Source organism: Palaemon carinicauda, chromosome 23, assembly GCF_036898095.1.
Source record: "Palaemon carinicauda isolate YSFRI2023 chromosome 23, ASM3689809v2, whole genome shotgun sequence".
NCBI lineage: Eukaryota > Metazoa > Arthropoda > Malacostraca > Decapoda > Palaemonidae > Palaemon > Palaemon carinicauda.
In genome coordinates this window covers 64,169,415-64,190,483 of record NC_090747.1, presented here as the reverse complement: position 1 = coordinate 64,190,483, position 21,069 = coordinate 64,169,415, and the positions used below count along the sequence as shown (strand labels likewise).

At 47.3% G+C, this 21,069-nt stretch overlaps 2 protein-coding genes across 3 annotated transcripts in view; one reads left to right on the top strand and one right to left on the bottom strand.

The window, feature by feature from the left end:
• Positions 1 to 2,959: 2,959 nt before the first annotated feature.
• LOC137617136 (uncharacterized) overlaps positions 2,960 to 21,069 on the top strand; it is a 40,062-nt gene continuing 21,952 nt past the window's right edge. For both annotated transcript variants that reach the window (XM_068346989.1, XM_068346990.1), the window contains exons 1-2: positions 2,960 to 3,537; positions 14,289 to 14,512. In XM_068346989.1, coding sequence (XP_068203090.1) covers positions 14,329 to 14,512 — 184 coding nt within the window. In that variant the 5' untranslated portion in view covers positions 2,960 to 3,537; positions 14,289 to 14,328. The remainder of the gene's footprint in view (positions 3,538 to 14,288; positions 14,513 to 21,069) is intronic.
• LOC137617628 (piggyBac transposable element-derived protein 4-like) lies at positions 12,410 to 13,526 on the bottom strand. The gene is made up of 2 exons (XM_068347634.1): positions 12,929 to 13,526; positions 12,410 to 12,795 (listed from the first exon to the last, which is right to left on the bottom strand). Exons 1-2 carry the CDS (start codon positions 13,524 to 13,526, stop codon positions 12,410 to 12,412), a joined length of 984 nt encoding a protein of 327 aa, XP_068203735.1.

Genomic DNA, 21,069 nt, shown 5'->3' with positions numbered 1-21,069 from the left:
CAAAGGACAAACAGATCAAGGAAGCAAAATGCACCAGACACATATTTTGAGGGCTGCTGTATTTGTCAGTAACACAAGAACTTGATCTCAGTATTGTCCTGTCCTACCCTCTCACTCCAGTTCCTTTCTTATTGTGTCATATAACCGGTGATATGAACAAGACATCATAGAGCACATTAATGGAAAAATTAGAAGCAATGGGAACCTTGAATGCCATACCAAACGGGACTGATGTCTATATTATTCATGCTATGTTCTTCTTCCGTACGCTTGACATGGCATCCACCTATGGGGGGATGGCAATGTCCATTTTGAAATAAGCTTGTAGCACTGATGAAATTGTACACATAGTCTGTGACACATATACTAATGGGTCAAGTATCAAGGACATTGAACATAACTTGTGTGGTAGGACACCCACTACCTACATAAATCACTGGCTCGTCACGGAAAAGAACACCAGATCTCAACACGGCTTGGAGCACATTACAATGCAAAATAGAGTTTTTGGCCTTCTTGAAGGATGAATGGTCATCAGATAGATATGCATCGACTCTTAAATGACATCAGGTTTACTTAGCAGTGGAACATGAATGCTACCTTTACACTTCAACAAGTGGAACTGTCAACACGATCCTGGTTCATGAGCTTCAGTGCAGGCATGAAGACGCCGATACACGGTTACTTTACTATGCAAACTTTGTTGCTGTTAACCATGATGCGTCTCCAGTGATTGTCATTCGCAGTAACGACACTGACGTCTTTATCCTCATTCTCTACCATGCTAGGTTCCTTAATGCACAGATTTGTATGGATGCTGGCTTGAGTTCTAGAAATTCCAGGTATTTCATATATATGTCACAACTTGCAACCAAACTGACCGGACCTATATGCGATGCTCTACCAAGCTTCCGTGCTCTAACAGGCTGTGATTATACAGCCTCTTTTATGAGAAAAGCAAAGTGGAAGCCATTTGAAATAATGAGAAACAACCCTAGGTTCACATCAGCAATTAGTCACCTTGGAGACTCAAATGTCATCGATCCAGATGTTGCTGCTGTAGTTGAAGAGTACTTGTGCATTGTCTATGCAGTTTGGAACCTAACAAGTATTGATGAAGCCAGGCTTCAACTTTACCGCAAGTTGTATGCCCTAAAGAAGGAAACTGATCCATTGGATAAAATCAAAACTACAGACCCCTGTTGTCTTCCTCCTTGCCAAAGAGTGTAGCAACAGAAGTTGCTAAGAACTAAATTTGTTGCACACGTATTGAGGAATGCAAGGAAGCCGATCCAGTCTCATTTGGTCCTGAAGGACATGGCTGGAAAGTCCAGAATGTAGATTGATGATTGTCTAGTTCACTGGCTCAAATACCCCTGACAAGTTAACCGTTGAAGAATCTGATGTACAGGAAGAAGATGATAATGATGATAATGAAAGTGACACTGAGAGCAGCCATTCCTCGAATGAAGAAAAGAGAATAGATTTTTAGAAAGTCCATATTAGTAATATAGCTGGAATAGATTCTACATTCTTTAAAAAACTTTATTTGTATCTCTTTTTTATATTTTACGCACATTTAGTAAACCTTTAGCAAATTTTGATGTCTTATTTAGCCAAAATACAACTAAAACCCAAATCTGGAATTTCAAATGGCTGATCTTGACCTTTTGACCCCTGGTGACCTCTAATGATAAATTAATTATTTTAGTTTGATATCAAATAAATCTACTCATCAATAACATCATTTTGGTATATAGTTCTTTATTCTAGGCCCAGTGTGAGAGGAGCTGCAGCCAATTTACTTTCCCCTACCCACATATTTTGCCGAGAAATGAAAAGTCCGTTTTCGGACAAAAGTGGTTAATAAAATCCACACCCACCCTTGCCCAACTTAAAGATACCCATTTTTGGATGTCCCATGACAGACCCTTTCCAAAAATACCCACTAGAATTTTGGTCATCTCCGGTAAATAAATGGCTGCTAGCTCTCGCTCTATATGGAAAACTTAGAAAAGGGTAATGATAGAAAAGGCACAAAAATTAGCTAATTTAACATATTCAGTTATAGAGAAAAGTTGCAATAAAGTAATGATAGGAAAAACGTTCTGGAAAAGTATTGCTTTACCATCTATTTTGTATGGAACTAGTATTATAAATCTTACAGAAACTGAAATAGAGAAACTACAAAGAATAGAGAATGGGGTATACAGGAAGATTTTAGGTGCCACTAAAAGCACAGCTAATACTGCTCTAAGAGGGGAGATAGGTGCATCTTCTATGAAAGCAAGGGTGATGGATGGGAAGCTGCAGTACTTAAATCGTACCCTGAATGGAAAGAAGGAAATACCGAAAACAATTATCCCGGATATTCAAGAAAAAGAAGGAAGATGGTGGAAACAACCTGCAAAGTATTTGGAAGAATTAAGTTTAGGTATAAGACAAATAAGAAGAATGAACAAGGCAGAAATAAAATCGGAAACCAGAAAGTGGGATACTAAAAAGTGGAAAGAAGAAATAAAAAGTAAAGTGAGCTTAGAAATATATAGAACGTGGAAGAAAGAAATGAAAGAAGAGTTAATTTATGACAATACATTTGCTTCAGTGATATTTTTTAGAGCAAGAACTAATACGTTAAAACTAAATATTGTAAATAGACACAATGTAATTTTTGTGAAAATGGGGAGGAAGATTTGATACATTTTTTATTGTTTTGCCAGAAATATAGAAAAGAAAGGAATGAAGTAATTGAGCTAAAACAAACATACGAAGAAGACATAAAGAAAATAATAGGATTATCTTAATTTAGTGAAAGAAATGTAGAAAAGAAAAAAAAGAAGTATTAAACCTTATGTGGAAGAAAATACAAAACAGTACAAGAAGATAAACTTTGGAGGCGCCTTTGTAAAGGCTATGCCTCACACCAGAACCTTCAACCTGAACGGCTGAACCTGCTGAGAGTGAGAGCAACGAGGAATCTGAAGTCTGCGCAAACTTTGTGTCTGTCGCGTATCGACTCTTATCTGTTCTTATCGTATTTATTTGAATACTAATCATGCCCAAGAAGAAGTTTTCATACATGCGGTTAGTGTCTGCAAAAAACATGCGAATTATGCACAAAAGGAGAAGAAAGCAGAAAATGGTCACTTAGAATCTGGTTCACACGTGCTTGTGGAAACGTCAACGAGATTCCTACTAATATAAAGGAAACTGGGATTATTTGATATTATCAAGGAGGAATTGCCATTAGGGCCTAAGTACACTGGCTACTTTGTAGAGCCACAAGTGGCTGCGTTTTGTGCCTGGGATATTTTCTCCCTTAGGTTCCCATTGTTTACAAGCTTTGACGATCACATGTGGGTCGCGATTCGCGACTGTGGTCAGCTGTCGCTCGTCCCCGCCACAACCAGCGCAGTTTGTGGTTGGCTGAGAGCACACTAGCGACGTCTGGCGAGTGGCGTGTGGCGACCACATATCACTCAGTAATGCTCGAAACTTCGTAAGGGAAAGTGTGTGTTGTCCCGCTGTTCAAACAAGGTAAGTTATTAACCCACAAAGGACGACAACGGTTTATTAATATTTATAGAAAAAAATTCTGTAAATAATATATTTTTCACTCTAATATATAAGTATTTAGTATCATTAAAACCACAAGAAGATGAGCATTTTGAATGGGGCATTTATTGGGTAAAGTTGTATTGTATTACAGGGTGTGATTTCGAGCAGAAAATATATGTTTTCCTTTAGTAAATAACGTGATTTAACCGAATTTGACCTTCATTTCAACCTTAAACAAACAGATCAACCAATTCGACTAACTTTAAGTTGGAATTGGTTGCTGTTATTACGGATGAAATGAAGGTGAAAACCGGTTAAATCATGTTATTTTCTACAGAAAAACATATATTTTCTGTTAAAATAGTTAAATATTATCACTGTTGTCATATATGTTGTGTTAAAATACTTAAATATAAGCACTTGTTCAACGGTGTCACTTCACTCACGATTGTACTGCGAACGATAACATTAGCAACGTTACCAATGATACACAGTGTTACCAACGATGACTGGTATTGTTACGGTAATATTACCAGTTAGACAATATAAAAATTACAAAAAGGGTACAGAACCTAACAAACCCACCTAACCTAACCTAGTAGTTGACAGGTCACACACCTCAGGTATTTACTGAGAAGGGTAAAATTGGCCACGATACGAATGATACACAGTGTTACCAACGGTACGGTGACATTACTAGCGATAGTAATGTTAGATATTTCTATACGTATTTTAAATAATTTTTCCATTTAAGTTTTACACAATATCTAAAAAGTACAAAAAGGGTACAGAGCCTAACAAACCCACCTAACCTATCCTAGGAGTTTCCAGGTCACAAAACTCACTTATATACTAGGAATGTTAAAATAAGCAACGTTACCAACGATACACAGTGTTAACAACGTTGAAAAGGCATTGCTAACGGTAGCAATGCTACGGTAATATTATCATGTGTATTTTAATGAATTGTTCCATATGCACTTTACACAATGTATAAAAAGGTACAAAAAGGGTACAGAACCTAACAAACCCACCTAACCTAACCTAGAAGTTAACAGGTCACAAAACACATATAATGACTGTTGTTGAAGGACTTACCTTTATGAAGGGGACGTCGAAACTTGCGGGACATGGGAGGGTGAGAATGATGGCTTAACTTTAAATAGTATTATCTTCCATGGGGGTTGGCGACTTTTTCCCAAAAATGTACCTTTATAAGAAGTAACGGTATAACCACAGCGACGTTTCTTTTTGGTTTTAGGTATCTTGGTTTCGGTATTACAATAAAACACGTGAGTGTCTTTCCTGTAAGATAGGAGGCAACGGCACTTGAGGCACTGTAAGTGTTGAGGAATTACATCTTGTGCTTTAAGGAAATTACCAACATTGGATGTAGAAACATAAAAATCACCATGGAATTTAGCAAATACTTTTAGGTATGGAATACTGCAGCCGTTACAAGTTTCTATAAATTCCTCCATCACAAAATACGAAAAAATAAATTTCATTTGATATGACAGACACCTTACTTGGACAAAGGTTTCCAGGGAAAAGGATTTGGTGGAAGGTGTATGAACAGATCACTTAAAGAGATAAAGGAAGGGGGTAGGGAAATATTAACTGACAACCCCCGTGCGTAAACTTTGAATACGTATAGGTTCGTGATGGGTTAATGGGAAAACAACGGAGTCTAGAGGGTAAACATGAATGAACTGGATAGGGAAACTTGTATAGAGCAAGTATTTATGTGAAATCTGGGTGTGAGAAAGAAATAACAAAAGGAATAAAACCAATATAGGAAGATAAAATGCAATGTATGATAAATAATATTGAATGGGAATATAAAATGAGTTGATTTTATAAGGTATAGGACAATAAAACGAGAAATTTTAGGGTCAAAAGTAATATATATACGGGGGTATTACATAAGCAATCATGTAATAGACTTGAACAGAGCTGGAAGAGAGACGGAGAGTTACATTTCACGGTTAGGGAAGAAGATATCCAATTGATGGGGGAAAAGTTTTTGCGCAGAAGATCTAAAACTGGTATGTATGTACGTACGTAAGCGTGCGAATGTTAGCTTGGAATGCTAACATTTGATCTACATCAGACATTGGCAGCACTGGTTACTGTATTTTTTCAATATTAAACTTACCCGATAATCATGTAGCTGTCAACTCCGTTGCCCGACAGAATTCTATGGAGGGATACGCCAGCTATCACAATACTAGAAGGGGGTGTACTTACCAGCGCCACCTGTGGCCAGGTACTATAGTACTTCTTGTTGACACCTCCTCAATTTTTCCTCTGTCGTGCTTCCGGCAAGACGTTCTGGGATACGCTCATGTTCTTGGAGTATTTTCACGACTTTTGGTGAAGTATTTCTCTTTGATTTCGGCTGTCGCTTTACTGGAAACCTTCTTATATTAGCTTAGATAGCTTTTATATAGTCCTGATTAACGGTTAACGATCTTTTGCTTGATTTTGGAACCCCACTTGGCTAACTCTTTGGATTCAAGATGTCTGACATTTCGCAAGCCCCCACCCATAGGCGATGTAGGTCTTGTAATAGGCGTATTCCAAAGGCCTCGGTAGATCCTCACACCGCTTGTTCTGACTGTAGGGATAGGCCCTGTCAGTTAGAAAATCGATGTGAGGAATGCGCCGGACTTTCGGAACTTGATTTTGTCCGTCTTTTGAAATATTCAACTAAGTTAGAGAGAGGCAGAGTTAGGAGGAGTTCTTCTCACTCTTCACTTTTTTCCTCACCTCATGATCCCCTACCTTTTCCTACCCCTGTAGTGGCTACCCCCGAACCTACTATTTGCCCTCAGCCTGATATGTCTGTTGTGTTGCGTGCTATTCAGGCCTTAGGCGATAAAGTAGAGTCAGTGGTAAGTGATCATAAGTCTCTTATGGCCGAAGTCAAGGAACTTAAGGTCAAGAGTGCAGTGGGTGGAATTAGTGCCAGTGCTGTGACGAGTGCTAGTGTCAGTGCAGTGCCAAGTGCTAGTGTCAGTGTCAGTGTGGTGCGTGAGGATACTTCTGTGCGTGCCAGTCGTCCTCCCAGTCCGGGACCTCTTGCAAGCTCCCAAGCCCAGGGGAGAAGCAATGTCGAAGGGCAAAAGGGTTCGGCAGGCCTTGATCGGCGCACAGAAGTATCCTCGGTGGTTGCGGGCGTGTCTTCCAGAGACCGTCACTCCCACCTGCAGACGATTGAGCCCGTCTTTTACTCGTCCGCTGATCTATTGTCAGGGAAGAAACGCTGGACTCAGGTCTCTAGACCACTCAAACGCAGAGTCCAGTCCGCGAGTGTTCAACCGGGCTGCAGTCATTGGCTCAGCTCTGACTCGCCGCAGTCATCAGTCGACTGCACTCCGCCCAAGAGGAGTAAGGTTCTGCCGCAACAGATCTCTGCTGTTAAGGCTTTACCTCAGCAGACCGTAGTGTCTGCCGACCCCAAGTTGTCTCTACTGCAGTCCATGCAGGCACAGCTTTCGGTCTTGATGCGTGAGTGTCGGGCTGAGAAGGTTGCGCCTCCGCCTCCGCCTGCACTCGCTCCGCCTGCGCTCGCTCCGCCTGACCGCAGTACCGCCTGCCAGGCGTACGATGTTGAGCCACGTTCTGAGTTTACTTTTCCCAGTGGTGTACAGCCTCCGCCTTCCTTAAGGGAACCTCAGCAATGGGATCAGGAGGCTTATACCTCTCTTCCTCCGCTTCCACTTGCTGCTCCACCAGTGATGCAACACTCGGTTGAGGTACAACAACCTCTCCCTTCCATGAGTCAGTCTCCTCAGCTCTCGCTGCAGCGAGCTCAACCCTCCGCAAGGCAAGCACCACAACACCTTAGCCTTGCGCCTCAGGAGCCTCAGCTTGCGAGACTTTTACTACGTTCTGCGCAGCCTCTACCTCATCGCTCTACGCTCACACCGCAGGAACAGGAACTTGCTACTCCGCTTCCGCCATCCACTCAGCAAGCGCAATCCTTGAGTTCAGCCACTCATGCCAGGAGTCAGCCTCCTCCACCCATGCGCCTACCTTCTGCTTCTTTTGTTCAGCCTTTGCAGTCTGAGACTCAGGTGTTCCCTCAACAGATTCTTGAAGAGGAAACCACTAATATTGTTGTTCCAGCTCGTTCTGACTCTGCTGTTCAGCATACCTTTCCGATCTCTTCGCTTCACTCTGGTGATGAGGCGGCACACCTGGATCCCTCATCAGACGTGGATGAATCCAAGCCTTCTCCGCCTTCTATTGACTTTCGTAAGGTCTTGGCTCTGTTTAGGGAGGTATACCCAGACCACTTTGTCTCTGCTATTCCCCGCTCTCCACCATCTGAGTTTTCGCTGGGCATGCAGCCAGCTAAGTCTTCCTATACTAAGCTAGTCCTAGCAAGGTCCTCTAAGAGAGCGTTAAGGATCTTAGGGGAGTGGTTGCAGACTAAGCAACACCTTGGCAAGACTTCGTTCATGTTTCCTCCGACTAAGCTCACTTCTAAAGCGGGCGTTTGGTATGCCACAGGAGAGGAACCAGGCTTGGGAGTACCTGCCTCTGCCCAGGCTGACTTCTCAAGTCTGGTAGACTCGCCTCGTAGAACTGCAATGAGGCGCTCTAAGGTTTGCTGGACCTTCTCAGACCTTGATCACTTCCTGAAGGGTGTTTTTAGAGCATTTGAGATGTTCAACTTCCTAGACTGGTGCCTGGGGGCCCTCAGCAAGAAGACCTCCCCTGCGGACAAGGATTCTGCCATGCTATTAATGTCCTGCATGGATAAGGCCATTAGAGATGGTTCTGGCGAGCTTGCGTCGATGTTTGTATCAGGGGTTCTTAAGAAAAGGGAACAGCTTTGTACCTTCCTGTCCTCCAGCATTACACCTTGTCAAAGGTCACAACTCCTTTTCGCTCCGCTCTCGAAGTTCCTCTTCCCCGAAGAGCTGGTTAAGGACTTGTCTGCTGCCCTGATACAAAAGGACACACATGATCTTGTAGCCTCATCGGCTCGTAAGACTAAGGTTGCTACCTCAGTCCCCAGGACTTATCGCACCCCAGTGGCTGATACTCCTGCTACGAGGTTCATACCGCCCTTTTGTGGTAGAGCCCCCAGCCGAGGAAGCTCCCGTCCAGACTCTTCCAGGAGCAAGTCTAGGAAAGGTTCCAAGGCCTCTAAAGGAAAAAACTGACTCTCCGCATCTCCAGACAGCAGTAGGAGCCAGACTCAAGAGCTTCTGGCAAGCCTGGGAAAAGAGAGGTGCAGACGCCCAGTCTGTCAGTTGGCTGAGGGAGGGTTACAGGATTCCATTCTGCCTCAAACCCCCTCTGACCACATCTCCCATCAACCTCTCTCCCAACTACAAAGAAGAGGACAAGAGGCTAGCGTTGCACCAGGAGGTGTCGCTACTTGTGCAGAAGAAGGCAGTGGTTATAGTCCGGGACCATCAATCCCCGGGCTTCTACAACCGTCTCTTTCTGGTGGCCAAGAAGACAGGAGGTTGGAGACCGGTGCTGGACGTCAGCGCGCTCAATGCGTATGTCACCAAGCAGACGTTCACGATGGAGACGACGAAGTCGGTCCTAGCAGCGGTCAGGCAGGAGGACTGGATGGTCTCGTTGGACTTGAAAGATGCCTACTTTCACGTTCCTATTCATCCAGACTCCCAACCTTTCCTGAGATTCGTTTTTAGAAAGGTTGTCTACCAATTCCAAGCCCTGTGTTTTGGCCTAAGCACAGCTCCTATGGTGTTCACGCATCTGATGAGGAATATAGCAAAATTCCTCCACTTATCGGACATCAGAGCCTCCCTCTACTTAGACGACTGGCTGTTGAGAGCCTCCACGAGTCGTCGCTGTCTGGAGAGTCTCAACTGGACTTTGGACTTAATCAGAGAACTGGGTCTGTTAGTCAACATAGAAAAGTCTCAGCTCATTCCCTCCCAATCCATTGTGTACCTGGGAATGGAGATTCGGAGTCAGGATTTTCGGGCTTTTCCATCGGCCCCCAGGATAAGCCAAGCCCTAGAGTGCATCATGAGCATGCTGAAGAGGAGCAGTTGCTCGGTGAGACAGTGGATGAGTCTCACAGGGACCCTTTCATCACTGGCCCTGTTCGTCGAGCTAGGGAGACTCCACCTCCGCCCTCTTCAATTCCATCTTGCAGCTCATTGGGACAAGGGTTTGACTCTCGAAGCAGTCTCTATCCCAGTCACCAAAGAGATGAAGACCACTCTCTTGTGGTGGAAGAACAATCTCCTTCTCAGGGAGGGCCTATCGTTGGCTATTCAGACCCCCAATCTTCATCTCTTCTCAGATGCATCGGACTCGGGCTGGGGTGCGACCTTGAACGGACGGGAATGCTCGGGAACGTGGAACGAGGAACAGGGAACGCTCCACATCAACTGCAAGGAGCTACTAGCAGTTCATTTAGCCCTGCTGAACTTCAAGTCCCTCCTGCTAGGCAAAGTGGTGGAGGTGAACTCAGACAACACCACAGCCTTGGCTTACATCTCCAAGCAAGGAGGGACCCATTCGAGGAGCCTATACGAGATGGCAAGGGACCTCCTCATTTGGTCAAGAAGTCAAAACCTCACTTTGGTCACGAGGTTCATTCAGGGCAACATGAACGTCTCAGCAGATCGCCTAAGCAGAAGGAATCAGGTCATTCCCACGGAATGGACCCTCCACAAGAGTGTGTGCAACAGACTTTGGACCTTGTGGGGTCAACCTACCATAGATCTGTTTGCCACCTCCATGACCAAGAGACTTCCGCTGTACTGTTCCCCAGTTCCAGACCCTGCAGCAGTTCATGTGGATGCTTTTCTACTGAACTGGTCCCATCTCGACCTTTACGCATTCCCACCGTTCAAGATAATAAACAAAGTTCTGCAGAAATTCATCTCGCACGAAGGGACACGGCTGACGCTGGTTGCTCCCCTTTGGCCTGCAAGAGAATGGTTCACAGAGGTACTTCAATGGCTAGTCGACATCCCCAGGACTCTACCTCTAAGAGTGGACCTTCTACGTCAACCTCACGTAGACAGGTTGCACCCAAACCTCCACGCTCTTCGGCTGACTGTCTTCAGACTGTCGAAAGATTCGCTAGAGCTAGAGGCTTTTCGAAGGAGGCAGCCAGTGCGATTGCCAGAGCTAGAAGGGTTTCCACTCGTAGAGTCTACCAATCTAAGTGGGAAGTCTTCCGGAGCTGGTGTAGAGCCAATTCAGTATCCTCTACCAATACCTCTGTGACCCAAATAGCTGACTTCCTTTTACATCTTAGGAATGAGAGATCCCTTTCAGCCCCTACGATTAAAGGGTATAGGAGTATGTTGGCTTCAGTTCTCCGCCACAGAGGTTTGGACCTTTCTTCCAACAAGGACCTTCAAGACATCCTTAAGTCTTTTGAGACTTCTAAAGAGCGTCGTCTATCCACTCCAGGCTGGAACCTAGACGTAGTCTTAAGGTTCCTTATGTCACCTAGGTTCGAACCTCTCCAGTCAGCTTCCTTCAAGGACCTTACCCTCAAGACTCTTTTTCTCGTCTGCCTTGCAACAGCTAAGAGAGTCAGTGAGGTTCATGCCTTCAGCAAGAACATTGGTTTCACGACCGAATCTGCAACATGTTCTTTTCAGCTCGGATTCCTAGCAAAGAACGAACTTCCTTCACGTCCTTGGCCTAGATCGTTTGAAATACCTAGCCTCTCCAACATGGTAGGTAACGAACTAGAGAGAGTTCTTTGCCCTGTCAGAGCTCTCAAGTATTATCTTAATAGGTCTAAACCTATTCGAGGACAGTCAGAAGCCTTATGGTGTGCCATCAAGAAACCTTCGAGGCCCATGTCCAAGAACGGGGTTTCGTATTATATAAGGCTTCTGATTAGAGAAGCCCATTCTCACTTAAAGGAGGAAGACCTTGCATTGCTGAAGGTAAGGACCCACGAAGTAAGAGCCGTAGCTACTTCGATGGCCTTTAATAAAAACCGTTCTCTGCAGAGCATAATGGATGCAACCTATTGGAGGAGCAAGTCAGTGTTTGCATCATTTTATCTTAAAGATGTCCAGTCTCTTTACGAGAACTGCTACACCCTGGGACCATTCGTAGCAGCGAGTGCAGTAGTAGGTGAGGGCTCAGCCACTACATTCCCTTAATCCCATAACCTTTTTTTTAACCTTTCTCTTGAATGCTTTTATTGTTGTTTTTATGGTTGTTACGGTAGGCTAAGAAGCCTTCCGCATCCTTTTGATTTGGCGGGTGGTCAATTCATTCTTGAGAAGCGCCTGGGTTAGAGGTTGTGTAGAGGTCCTTTAGTAGGGGTTGCAGCCCTATATACTTTAGCACCTTTGAGTTGATTCAGCCTCCAAGAGGAACGCTGCGCTCAGTAAGGAAGACGAACTTAAAAAAGAGGCAGAGTAACGGTTCAATTCGACTTCCTTACCAGGTACTTATTATTTCATTGTTATTTGAGATAACTGTTATATGAAATATGGGATACTTAGCTATCCTTTAATCTTGTACACTGGTTTTCACCCACCCCCCTGGGTGTGAATCAGCTACATGATTATCGGGTAAGTTTAATATTGAAAAATGTTATTTTTATTAGTAAAATAAATTTTTGAATATACTTACCCGATAATCATGATTTAATCGACCCTCCCTTCCTCCCCATAGAGAACCAGTGGACCGAGGAAAAATTGAAGAGGTGTCAACAAGAAGTACTATAGTACCTGGCCACAGGTGGCGCTGGTAAGTACACCCCCTTCTAGTATTGTGATAGCTGGCGTATCCCTCCATAGAATTCTGTCGGGCAACGGAGTTGACAGCTACATGATTATCGGGTAAGTATATTCAAAAATTTATTTTACTAATAAAAATAACATTTTTCTCCATGTCTTGTCTGCAATGTGGTATTTTCAGCATGAGCATATGTTGTCAAAAGGTCAACTGGCTTGCGAGTTTCTTTCTCTTTGAAACCACACGTAAGCAACTTTCCTTTTCTTACATAGACAGTGTCACCTGTGCTGAGCTTCTGCTTGACCAAAATTGGAGGCAAAAATCTAGAATTAATCTTTAATGTTCCTGTGAGGGATGTCTTTTGTGTTAGTAGGGCTTCTGCTAGAGGAATCTTTGTATAAAAGTTGTCAGTAATCAGATGATAACCTTTATTCAGAACCTTGCTTTTCTCCATTATATTCATTACTACTGTATGAGTAAAGCCTTGCTGACTTCCAGTAGCATAAAAATCACGCCCTGAATATAAATCTATATGATAAACATATCCAGTGGAAGCTTCACAAAGTTCAAACTTTTTTTTACCCCATACCTACAGTGCCGTTTATTGGGCATATACAGTATTGTATAAATGCACTCCTATTATGCATACCAATCATACTTTCATCAAGGGAGACAGTCTCGTGAAGATTGTAATGATCCTTGAATGACTTATTGCAGGAATCTAAAAGAGGGCGTACTCGAAACCATGGGTCATACTGTGGGTCACCTCTGGGCTTATTCAAGGTGTTATCATTCAAATGAAGAAATTGACTAATTAGAAGATATTCATCTCGTGGCATGGTTTCTCCAAAAAAAGGAATTCTACTTGAACGAAACGTACGCCAAAAATCTTTTATATCCTGCACTTTTATCAATCCCATGAGCAAACTAAAAGCTAAAAGCTTTTTCATACTTTCATGAGTTACTGGTTTCCAGCTTTTGTATTTGCTTCGTGGATGTTCTCTAATCCACTCTTCCTTACTAGCTAAAAATCTGTTGGCATATATGTTAGTCTCATAAACAAGAATGTCTATAATATCATCAGTTATAAATAAAGAAAAGTATTCAATAGGCTGTGAATTACGGTTAGGAATCCTTAAAGGAACTACATTTCTTTGGGTAAAAACCAAATCACTCCCACAGTCAATACCTTCAGGCGGATAAACGTGCCCAGGATGAGGCAACAGGTTCAGTGTCAAGATCGTCATCATAAACATCGCTATCAGTCATATAATCATCACTATCATGCTAACTATGGCTGTCCAAATCATCTGCACTTGTTTCTGAATCATAAAGGTAGTTTATATTAGCCATTATAAAACAAATTAACTCTTAATTTTCCATAAAAAAAAGTTATCTTTTATCGCGCCAACAGATAACAAAATCTCGACCGATAAGCCAAACGGCACCTACCCACATCGCCAACGGCGCATGCTTAGTACACTCCTATAACCTCAAAGTATAAGATTTCTGGCAACTTTGCTTTGTAAACGATCACTGATTGGTTAAAGTAGCCTGTGACGTCAATAGAAGGCGGAGCTAAAGGCATACGTATGTGGGAGAAAGGATAAAAAAAATGCATCCACAATATAGACGGTCGCTAGTTGATAGCAATTAATGCATCCATTATATGGACTTAGCATTCTTTTTTCAGTGTGAAAGGTCAATATTTATTTATAAACAGACAAACCGTACTTAATAAATAACCTTCCTGGTTTCAACGATAAGTTAATAAATGTAAGTTATAAAAAAGTTCAATACAAATGAAATTCTAAATTCAATGAAATATTACCGGACGCAGTTTTTCGCATGTTGTTTTAACTATTTGTTTATAATTTAATCATTTATTCAAATAAATTTAATCACTGCTAAGTAAGATATCATTGGCGTTATTCTGTCATTGTAATCGTATTTAAAATTTGTTTCCCACATTTGGCATTATTTGAAATACTATTCGTTATTGTTTGCAGAGCGTGACTTGACAAACTTGTAGTCCGGGCTGTATCTGCCATGGTTTCATTCAGCTTTGACACAGACCGATTTATTATTGAAATACAAGATAGGCCAGCGATTTGGGACATGCGCCTCAAGGAATACAGCAACAAAGTTTTGAAAGCAAAGGCATGGGAGGAATTGTGCTCTATATTCATACCCAACTTCAATGAGTTGGATTGCCTAGGAAAAAGCAAAGCAAGTAAGTATTACATTTCATATGTTTATATTCACAATATTTGATATTGTAAGTCTAGTATTTCATACATAGCTGTATGATAATGTATAATAATGTATTTGTTCCGTAACCGAAATACAAACCACGCTATTTACAAAGGGTATTACTTTTAGCGCAGCTGAAATGACGAGCCAATAGTTTTTAACGAGGGTTAATTACCCCCGCGCTAGTTAGCGGGGGGTGGGGAAGGGTAGCTTGCTACCCCTCCCCCCTCCACACACCGGTGACTTGCTTCACTTCACTTTTGGCTCGGCGGTGATCAGACGTGTCTGTTCATCGCCTTCGTGACAGCCTTTAATTTTCTGCTTTTTCTTTTCAGCTTGTGTGATTGGCTGGAAGTTGACCTTCAGTTATTTTCTTATATTTACTATGCGTACATGCCCTGGAGTTGCCGGCCGTCCTTGTGGGACTTTCATGTCGGACGTGATTACGGATCCTCACACCCTCTGCCCTCAATGTCGGGGCCGACGGTGCGACCAGGATAACATGTGCCGTGAGTGCAGGGAGTGGTCTGCCTCCCAGTGGGAGAGGTTTGGCCGTCGGCGTAAGAAGAAGTCCAAGAGAGACCGTTCTCCTCCGGGGTTAGCCTTGAAGGAGGAAGGTTCTCGGGACTCTTCTTCCGCCGCCCAAACCTCCTCCGAAGCTCCCCCTCGTCCGCCTCCTAAGGAGAGTCGTCCGAGTGGGAGCGCAGACCCTTGTTCTGTTTCCCTACCTTCGGTGGGGGGAGAGGGCGTCGCCTTCCATAGCGAGGCGGTTCCCCCTCCTCCTCCGGGGGAGGTTATTGATAATAATGCCTTATCCAGTGATGATCTTTTACAGATTTGGTCGTCCCTGGGGCTTAAGGGCTTGCCCTCCAGGGTCGCTCTTATTGACCTTGTCTCGTTGGGGGCCGCTGTTAAACAGTCGCCGGTGGTAGCGGAGGTAGACCCTCTGTCTATTGTCGACGTCGTGGTGACAGAGGCCTCCGACGTGGCTGGGCCTTCCGACGCAGGTGCTGTTGCTGGTGATGGTGCTCAAGGCTCTCCTCCTCCTTCCGTGCATCCTTCGAAGGGGGAAGTGAGTCCTTCGGTCTCGACTGCTGCCCAGCTTCCTTCTGAGGGAAGTGTTTTGACGGAGACTCCCCTTCGGAGGACCGATGGTCCCGACGATCTCCCCCGAGGCCGCCTCCGCCGTAAGGCTCACCGCCCTCTACGCCACAAGGGCCTCCCTTCCCCTTACAGGGGGACTAGGAGGCGCCTTTTTGGGTCTTCGTCCTCCGGGGGGGACTCTCCTCGTCAGCCTCAACCGACTGCTCCGCCCTCCTTGAACCTCTCAGCAGACCGCTCACCATCTCCTGCCGGATCTTCGCCTTCTGGAGAACTCGTCACCCGACGGGCAACGGTCCCTTCGGGGCTAAGGGATTCTTCCCTTACGCGAGCAGGGCTAGCGCACAAGCGCTCTCCTGCTCGCCAGTGATCTCCTGCTCGTCGACGATCTCCTGCTCGCCAAGACTCTCCTGCTCGTCGGCTCTCTCCTGATGTTCGCCCCCCTCGCCAGCGCTCTCCTGCTCGTCAGCGCTCATTTGAGGACCATCGCCCTGCGGTCTCTGACCACCCTTTAGTTCCTGCTGAACTCCCTGCTCACCATCCACCTGGTCCTGTGGCTACGCAACATCGTGCTGCGCGTGTGTCAGAAACACATGTTCGCCAACGCGCCAGCGATCTTCCCGTTCCTGCTCGTGAATGCGCCGCACCACCTGTCCTCTCACAGGACACGCGTCGACCTTCTGCTCGCCAGCGATCACCTACACAGCTGCTCGCCATCGCACGACCCTGCATGATCGCCCGCTTACGCATGCTGCTCTTCATCGCACAACCCTGAACGATCGCCCTCCTGCGGATGCTGATCACCATCGCACCCTTTCACGCGATCATTCACCTGCGCATGCTGCTCGCCATCGCACAACCCTGCACGATCGCCCGCTTACGCATGCTGCTCCTCATCGCACAACCCTGAACGATCGCCCTCCTGCGGATGCTGATCACCATCGCACCCTTTCACGCGATCATTCACCTGCGCATGCTGCTCGCCATCGCACAACCCTGCACGATCGCCCGCTTACGCATGCTGCTCCTCATCGCACAACCCTGAACGATCGCCCTCCTGCGGATGCTGATCACCATCGCACCCTTTCACGCGATCATTCACCTGCGCATGCTGCTCGCCATCGCACAACCCTGCACGATCGCCCGCTTACGCATGCTGCTCCTCATCGCACAACCCTGAACGATCGCCCTCTTGCGGATGCTGATCACCATCGCACCCTATCACGCGATCATTCACCTACACATGCTGCTCGCCATCGCTTACCAGCACGCGGTCATTCACCTGCGCATGCTGCTCACCATCGCACATCAGTGCATCGACATACCACAGCGCGTCATCGATCGCCTGTGGATCTACATCGCCAGCGATCTTCTTCACCTACGCGGCAGCACGATCCCTCGCCGTCGCGCCATCGCTTGCGTTCGTCGCCTCGGACACGTGTTCATTTACCTGCCCACCCTCACGCCCACTCGCCTGCGCGCCCGCGCGACCGTTCGCATTCGCGCGACCATAGTTCGCGGCGAATTCCACAGCCGGTGGTAGCAGCAGGGACGCGTGCTCCTAGACGGCACTCGGGATCACCTCCATCCAAGCACAGGTTGGTAGTGCAGGACGAAGACAGGTCAGTACAGCATTCTTCCCCACCTTCTTTTCAGGCAGGTACCGTCGTGTCCACTCCAAAGGATCGCTCGATCCCTTTCACCTTAGCGAGGATTTCGGACTCTGTGTCCTTGGAGCAGCAGACTTGGTTTGGTCCGCTGGCACGGGCGTTAGTGAGGGTTATGAAACCAGCACTCGCCGGCCAGGGTAACAAACCAGCGGCTGTCTCTCCTACGCTGAAGAGAAAGAGAGGAGTGGACTTCGTGGTGACTTCCCCCAGGGCGAAGTTGGTTCCCAAGAGGTCGGTGTCGAGGGTCCCCTCTCCTGCACAAGTACTCTCTCCTTCTCCCGTGGACGAGGCCTTTCCGTCCTCAGGTGAGTCCAGTGGGGCGGTAGTCTTCCCCTCGGCACCAGGGGGGGAGACTTCGCTTCAGGCAGGAGAATCGTCTCGTGAGGAAGGGGCCCCTCGAACCTCGTTGTTGGGATCCTGTATCCCTCCCAGGAGGGAACCCAAGGATTCCAAGACCATCCCTAAATCCTCTGCAAGGATTCGTCAGGAACCCACGACTACCCAGGGGAATGTCCACGTATCACCCCAGGAAGAGATTCCTGGGGCAGGAGACTTAGCTGCCAGCCCGCAGGGAGGAGAACAGCAAGAGTCCGAACATGCCTTCTGGCAGGTCCTAAGCCTGATAAGGCAACTTAACAGTCTTACGGATCCAGTCATCCCCCCCCCCCCGTGAAGGCAAAGACACGATTCTGGATGAAGTGTTTGACGTTCGGAAGGCCCCTAAGACCAGTGCAGCTCTGCCCTGGTCTCGGGGGCTGAAGAGTGCCAGAGCTAGGGCCAATGCTCAGCTCGCACTTCTTACCTCCTCCAGTCATTCCACTGCCGGGAACAAACTCATCCCTCCTCCTCGCCTTCAGCAGAGGAGGTATTTCGAGATCCTGGGTGAGCACAACCTCGCTCTTCCTCTCCATCACTCTGTGGAGGAGCTGGCGAAGGGAGTTCCCTTGGAGAAACTCTCTGCCTGGCAGGTGTCGTTCTCGGCGGCAGAGATCCTTAACCACGAGAAGGTCGCTAAGTGTGCCATGCAGGCCACTTCGTGGCTGGACTTCTGGTTAGGATCTCTGGGCATCCTATTGCGATCGGAGGACTTGTCCAAGGAGACCAATAGGAAGGCCCTAGAGACCTTCTTGCTCTCGGGCACCCGCTCCATCGAGTTTTTGGCGCACCAGGTTACCACCCTGTGGGCCAACTCGGTGTTGAAGCGTCGCGATGCTGTGTCCGAGAGATTCCATCCGAAGGTCCCCGCCGTAGATGTGTGTAGGCTCCGACATGCCTCCCTCCTGGGGGAGAGCCTGTTTGAGCCTCAAGACTTGGAGCGAACGGCTGAGAGGTGGAGGAAATCCAGCACGGACTCCCTCCTCCACAGGGCCCTTACAACTCGGCCCTATAAGCCTCCAGCCCCGCCACAACAGCAGCAACAGCCTCGTAAGGCTCCCAAACAGGCACCGGCAGCTAAGAAAGTGGTGTCTAAGCCCCAGCCCTTTCCAGCCAAGGTCAAGAGGGGCGGTAAGTCCTCCAGGGGAGGCAAGAGTTCTAGGGGTGGCGGCCGCGGCCGCAAGCCCTAGGGGTGGCAGTCCCCCTGCGTGTCCACCTGTGGGGGGATGCCTTCAGCGTTGCGTCCGCAGGTGGCAGCATCACGGGGCCGATGCTTGGACGGTCTCAGTGATCGGCCAAGGTTATCGCGTCCCGTTCACGTCATCTCAACCTCCCCTGACAGCGAATCCAGTGTCGTTGAGCTCCTATGCCATGGGATCGGCAAAGGGGCTGGCCCTTCAGGCCGAAGTCGAGACCATGTTCGAGAAGGGTGCTCTCCAGGAGGTCGTGGACGGCTCTCCAGGCTTCTTCAGTCGACTCTTTCTTGTAAAGAAGGCTACTGGAGGCTGGAGACCCGTCATCGATCTCTCGGCTCTGAACAGGTTTGTCAAACAAACCCGGTTCAGCATGGAGACAGCAGACACGGTCAGACTTGCGGTGAGACCACAAGACTTCATGTGTACACTGGATCTAAAGGATGCGTACTTCCAGATCCCAATCCATCCGTCTTCCAGGAAGTACCTGAGATTCTGCCTAGACAACAAGATCTACCAGTTCAAGGTGCTGTGTTTCGGTCTCTCCACAGCTCCTCAGGTGTTCACCAGAGTGTTCACCCTGATTTCGACTTGGGCGCACAGGAACGGCATTCGTCTCCTTCGTTACCTAGACGATTGGCTGATCCTAGCAGACTCGGAGTCGACCCTTCTTCGACACCGAGACAGGCTTCTAGATCTTTGCCAGGATCTGGGGATCGTGGTAAACCTCGAGAAGTCCTCTCTGCAGCCGTCCCAACGACTGGTTTATCTAGGCATGCTAATAGACACCAATCTCTCCAAAGCCTTCCCATCAGACGACCGGATAGCAAGGCTGAGGAGGGTGGCGGAACCTTTCCTCAGGCGAAAAGAACTCCCCGCCCAATCGTGGTTGCGTCTCTTAGGCCACCTATCCTCCCTGGCCCGTCTGGTTCCAAACAGCCGCCTCAGGATGAGATCCCTTCAATGGCGGCTCAAGTCCCGGTGGAATCAAGGATCCGATTCCCCGGACATTCTGATCCCAATGGGGTCTCTGGAACAGACGGACTTGCGGTGGTGGCTGGCCGACGAGAACCTGCGAAAGGGAGTGAGTCTTCTCGTCCTCCCCCCGGAATTGACTCTGTTTTCGGACGCGTCAAAAGAAGGGTGGGGGCCACACGTTCTGAACCAGAGGGCCTCAGGCCTTTGGTCAGAATCAGAAAAGTGCCTACACATCAACCTGTAGAATTGAAGGCCGTCTTTCTGGCCCTTCAACAGTTCCAACGGTTCCTGGCGGGTCACTCCGTGGTGGTGATGAGCGACAACACCACGGTAGTGGCTTATATCAACAAGCAGGGAGGCACTTTTTCGCAACAGCTATCCCATCTTGCAGTAGAGACTCTGAGGTGGACCGAAACCCACTCGATAACACTATCAGCTCGCTTCATTCCAGGCAAGAGGAATGTGCTCGCCGACAGTCTGAGCAGGGCTTCGCAGATAGTGAGTACTGAGTGGTCTTTGGATCCTCAGATAGCCAACAAAGTCCTGACTTTGTGGGGTTCCCCGACGGTGGACTTGTTCGCGACAGCCTTGAACTTCAAGCTGCCCCTGTACTGCTCACCAGTCCCGGACCCCAAGGCACTCTGGCAAGATGCTTTCCAGCAACGGTGGGACAACATCGACGTGTACGCCTTCCCACCATTCTGTCTGATGAGAAGGGTGCTCAACAGGACCAGACTATCGGTCAACTGTTCCATGACTCTAGTAGCTCCGCTATGGCATCACGCGGAATGGTTCCCGGACCTTCTGCAACTCCTGACGGAACTCCCAAGGGAGCTTCCTCTACGACACGAGCTTCTCAGACAACCCCACTCCGGTGTCCCTCACAGGGCCGTAGCCTCGCTTCGGCTTCACGCCTGGAGACTATCCAGCGTCTCCTCGCGGAGAGAGGCTTTTCGCAACAGGTTGCGGAGAGAATGTCTCGGCACCTGCGAAGGTCCTCTGAGGGAGTCTACCAAGCGAAGTGGAGAGTCTTTTGTGGTTGGTGTCGTGGAAGGGGTATCTCTCCACTCGATGCCACTATTCCAGCAATAGCGGACTTCCTTGTGTATCTGCGAGAAGAAATGCGCCTTTCTGTCTCGGCAGTGAAAGGCTATCGCTCAGCCTTAAGCTTGGCCTTCAGATTGAAGGGCGTGGATATTTCTTCATCGCTAGAACTCTCT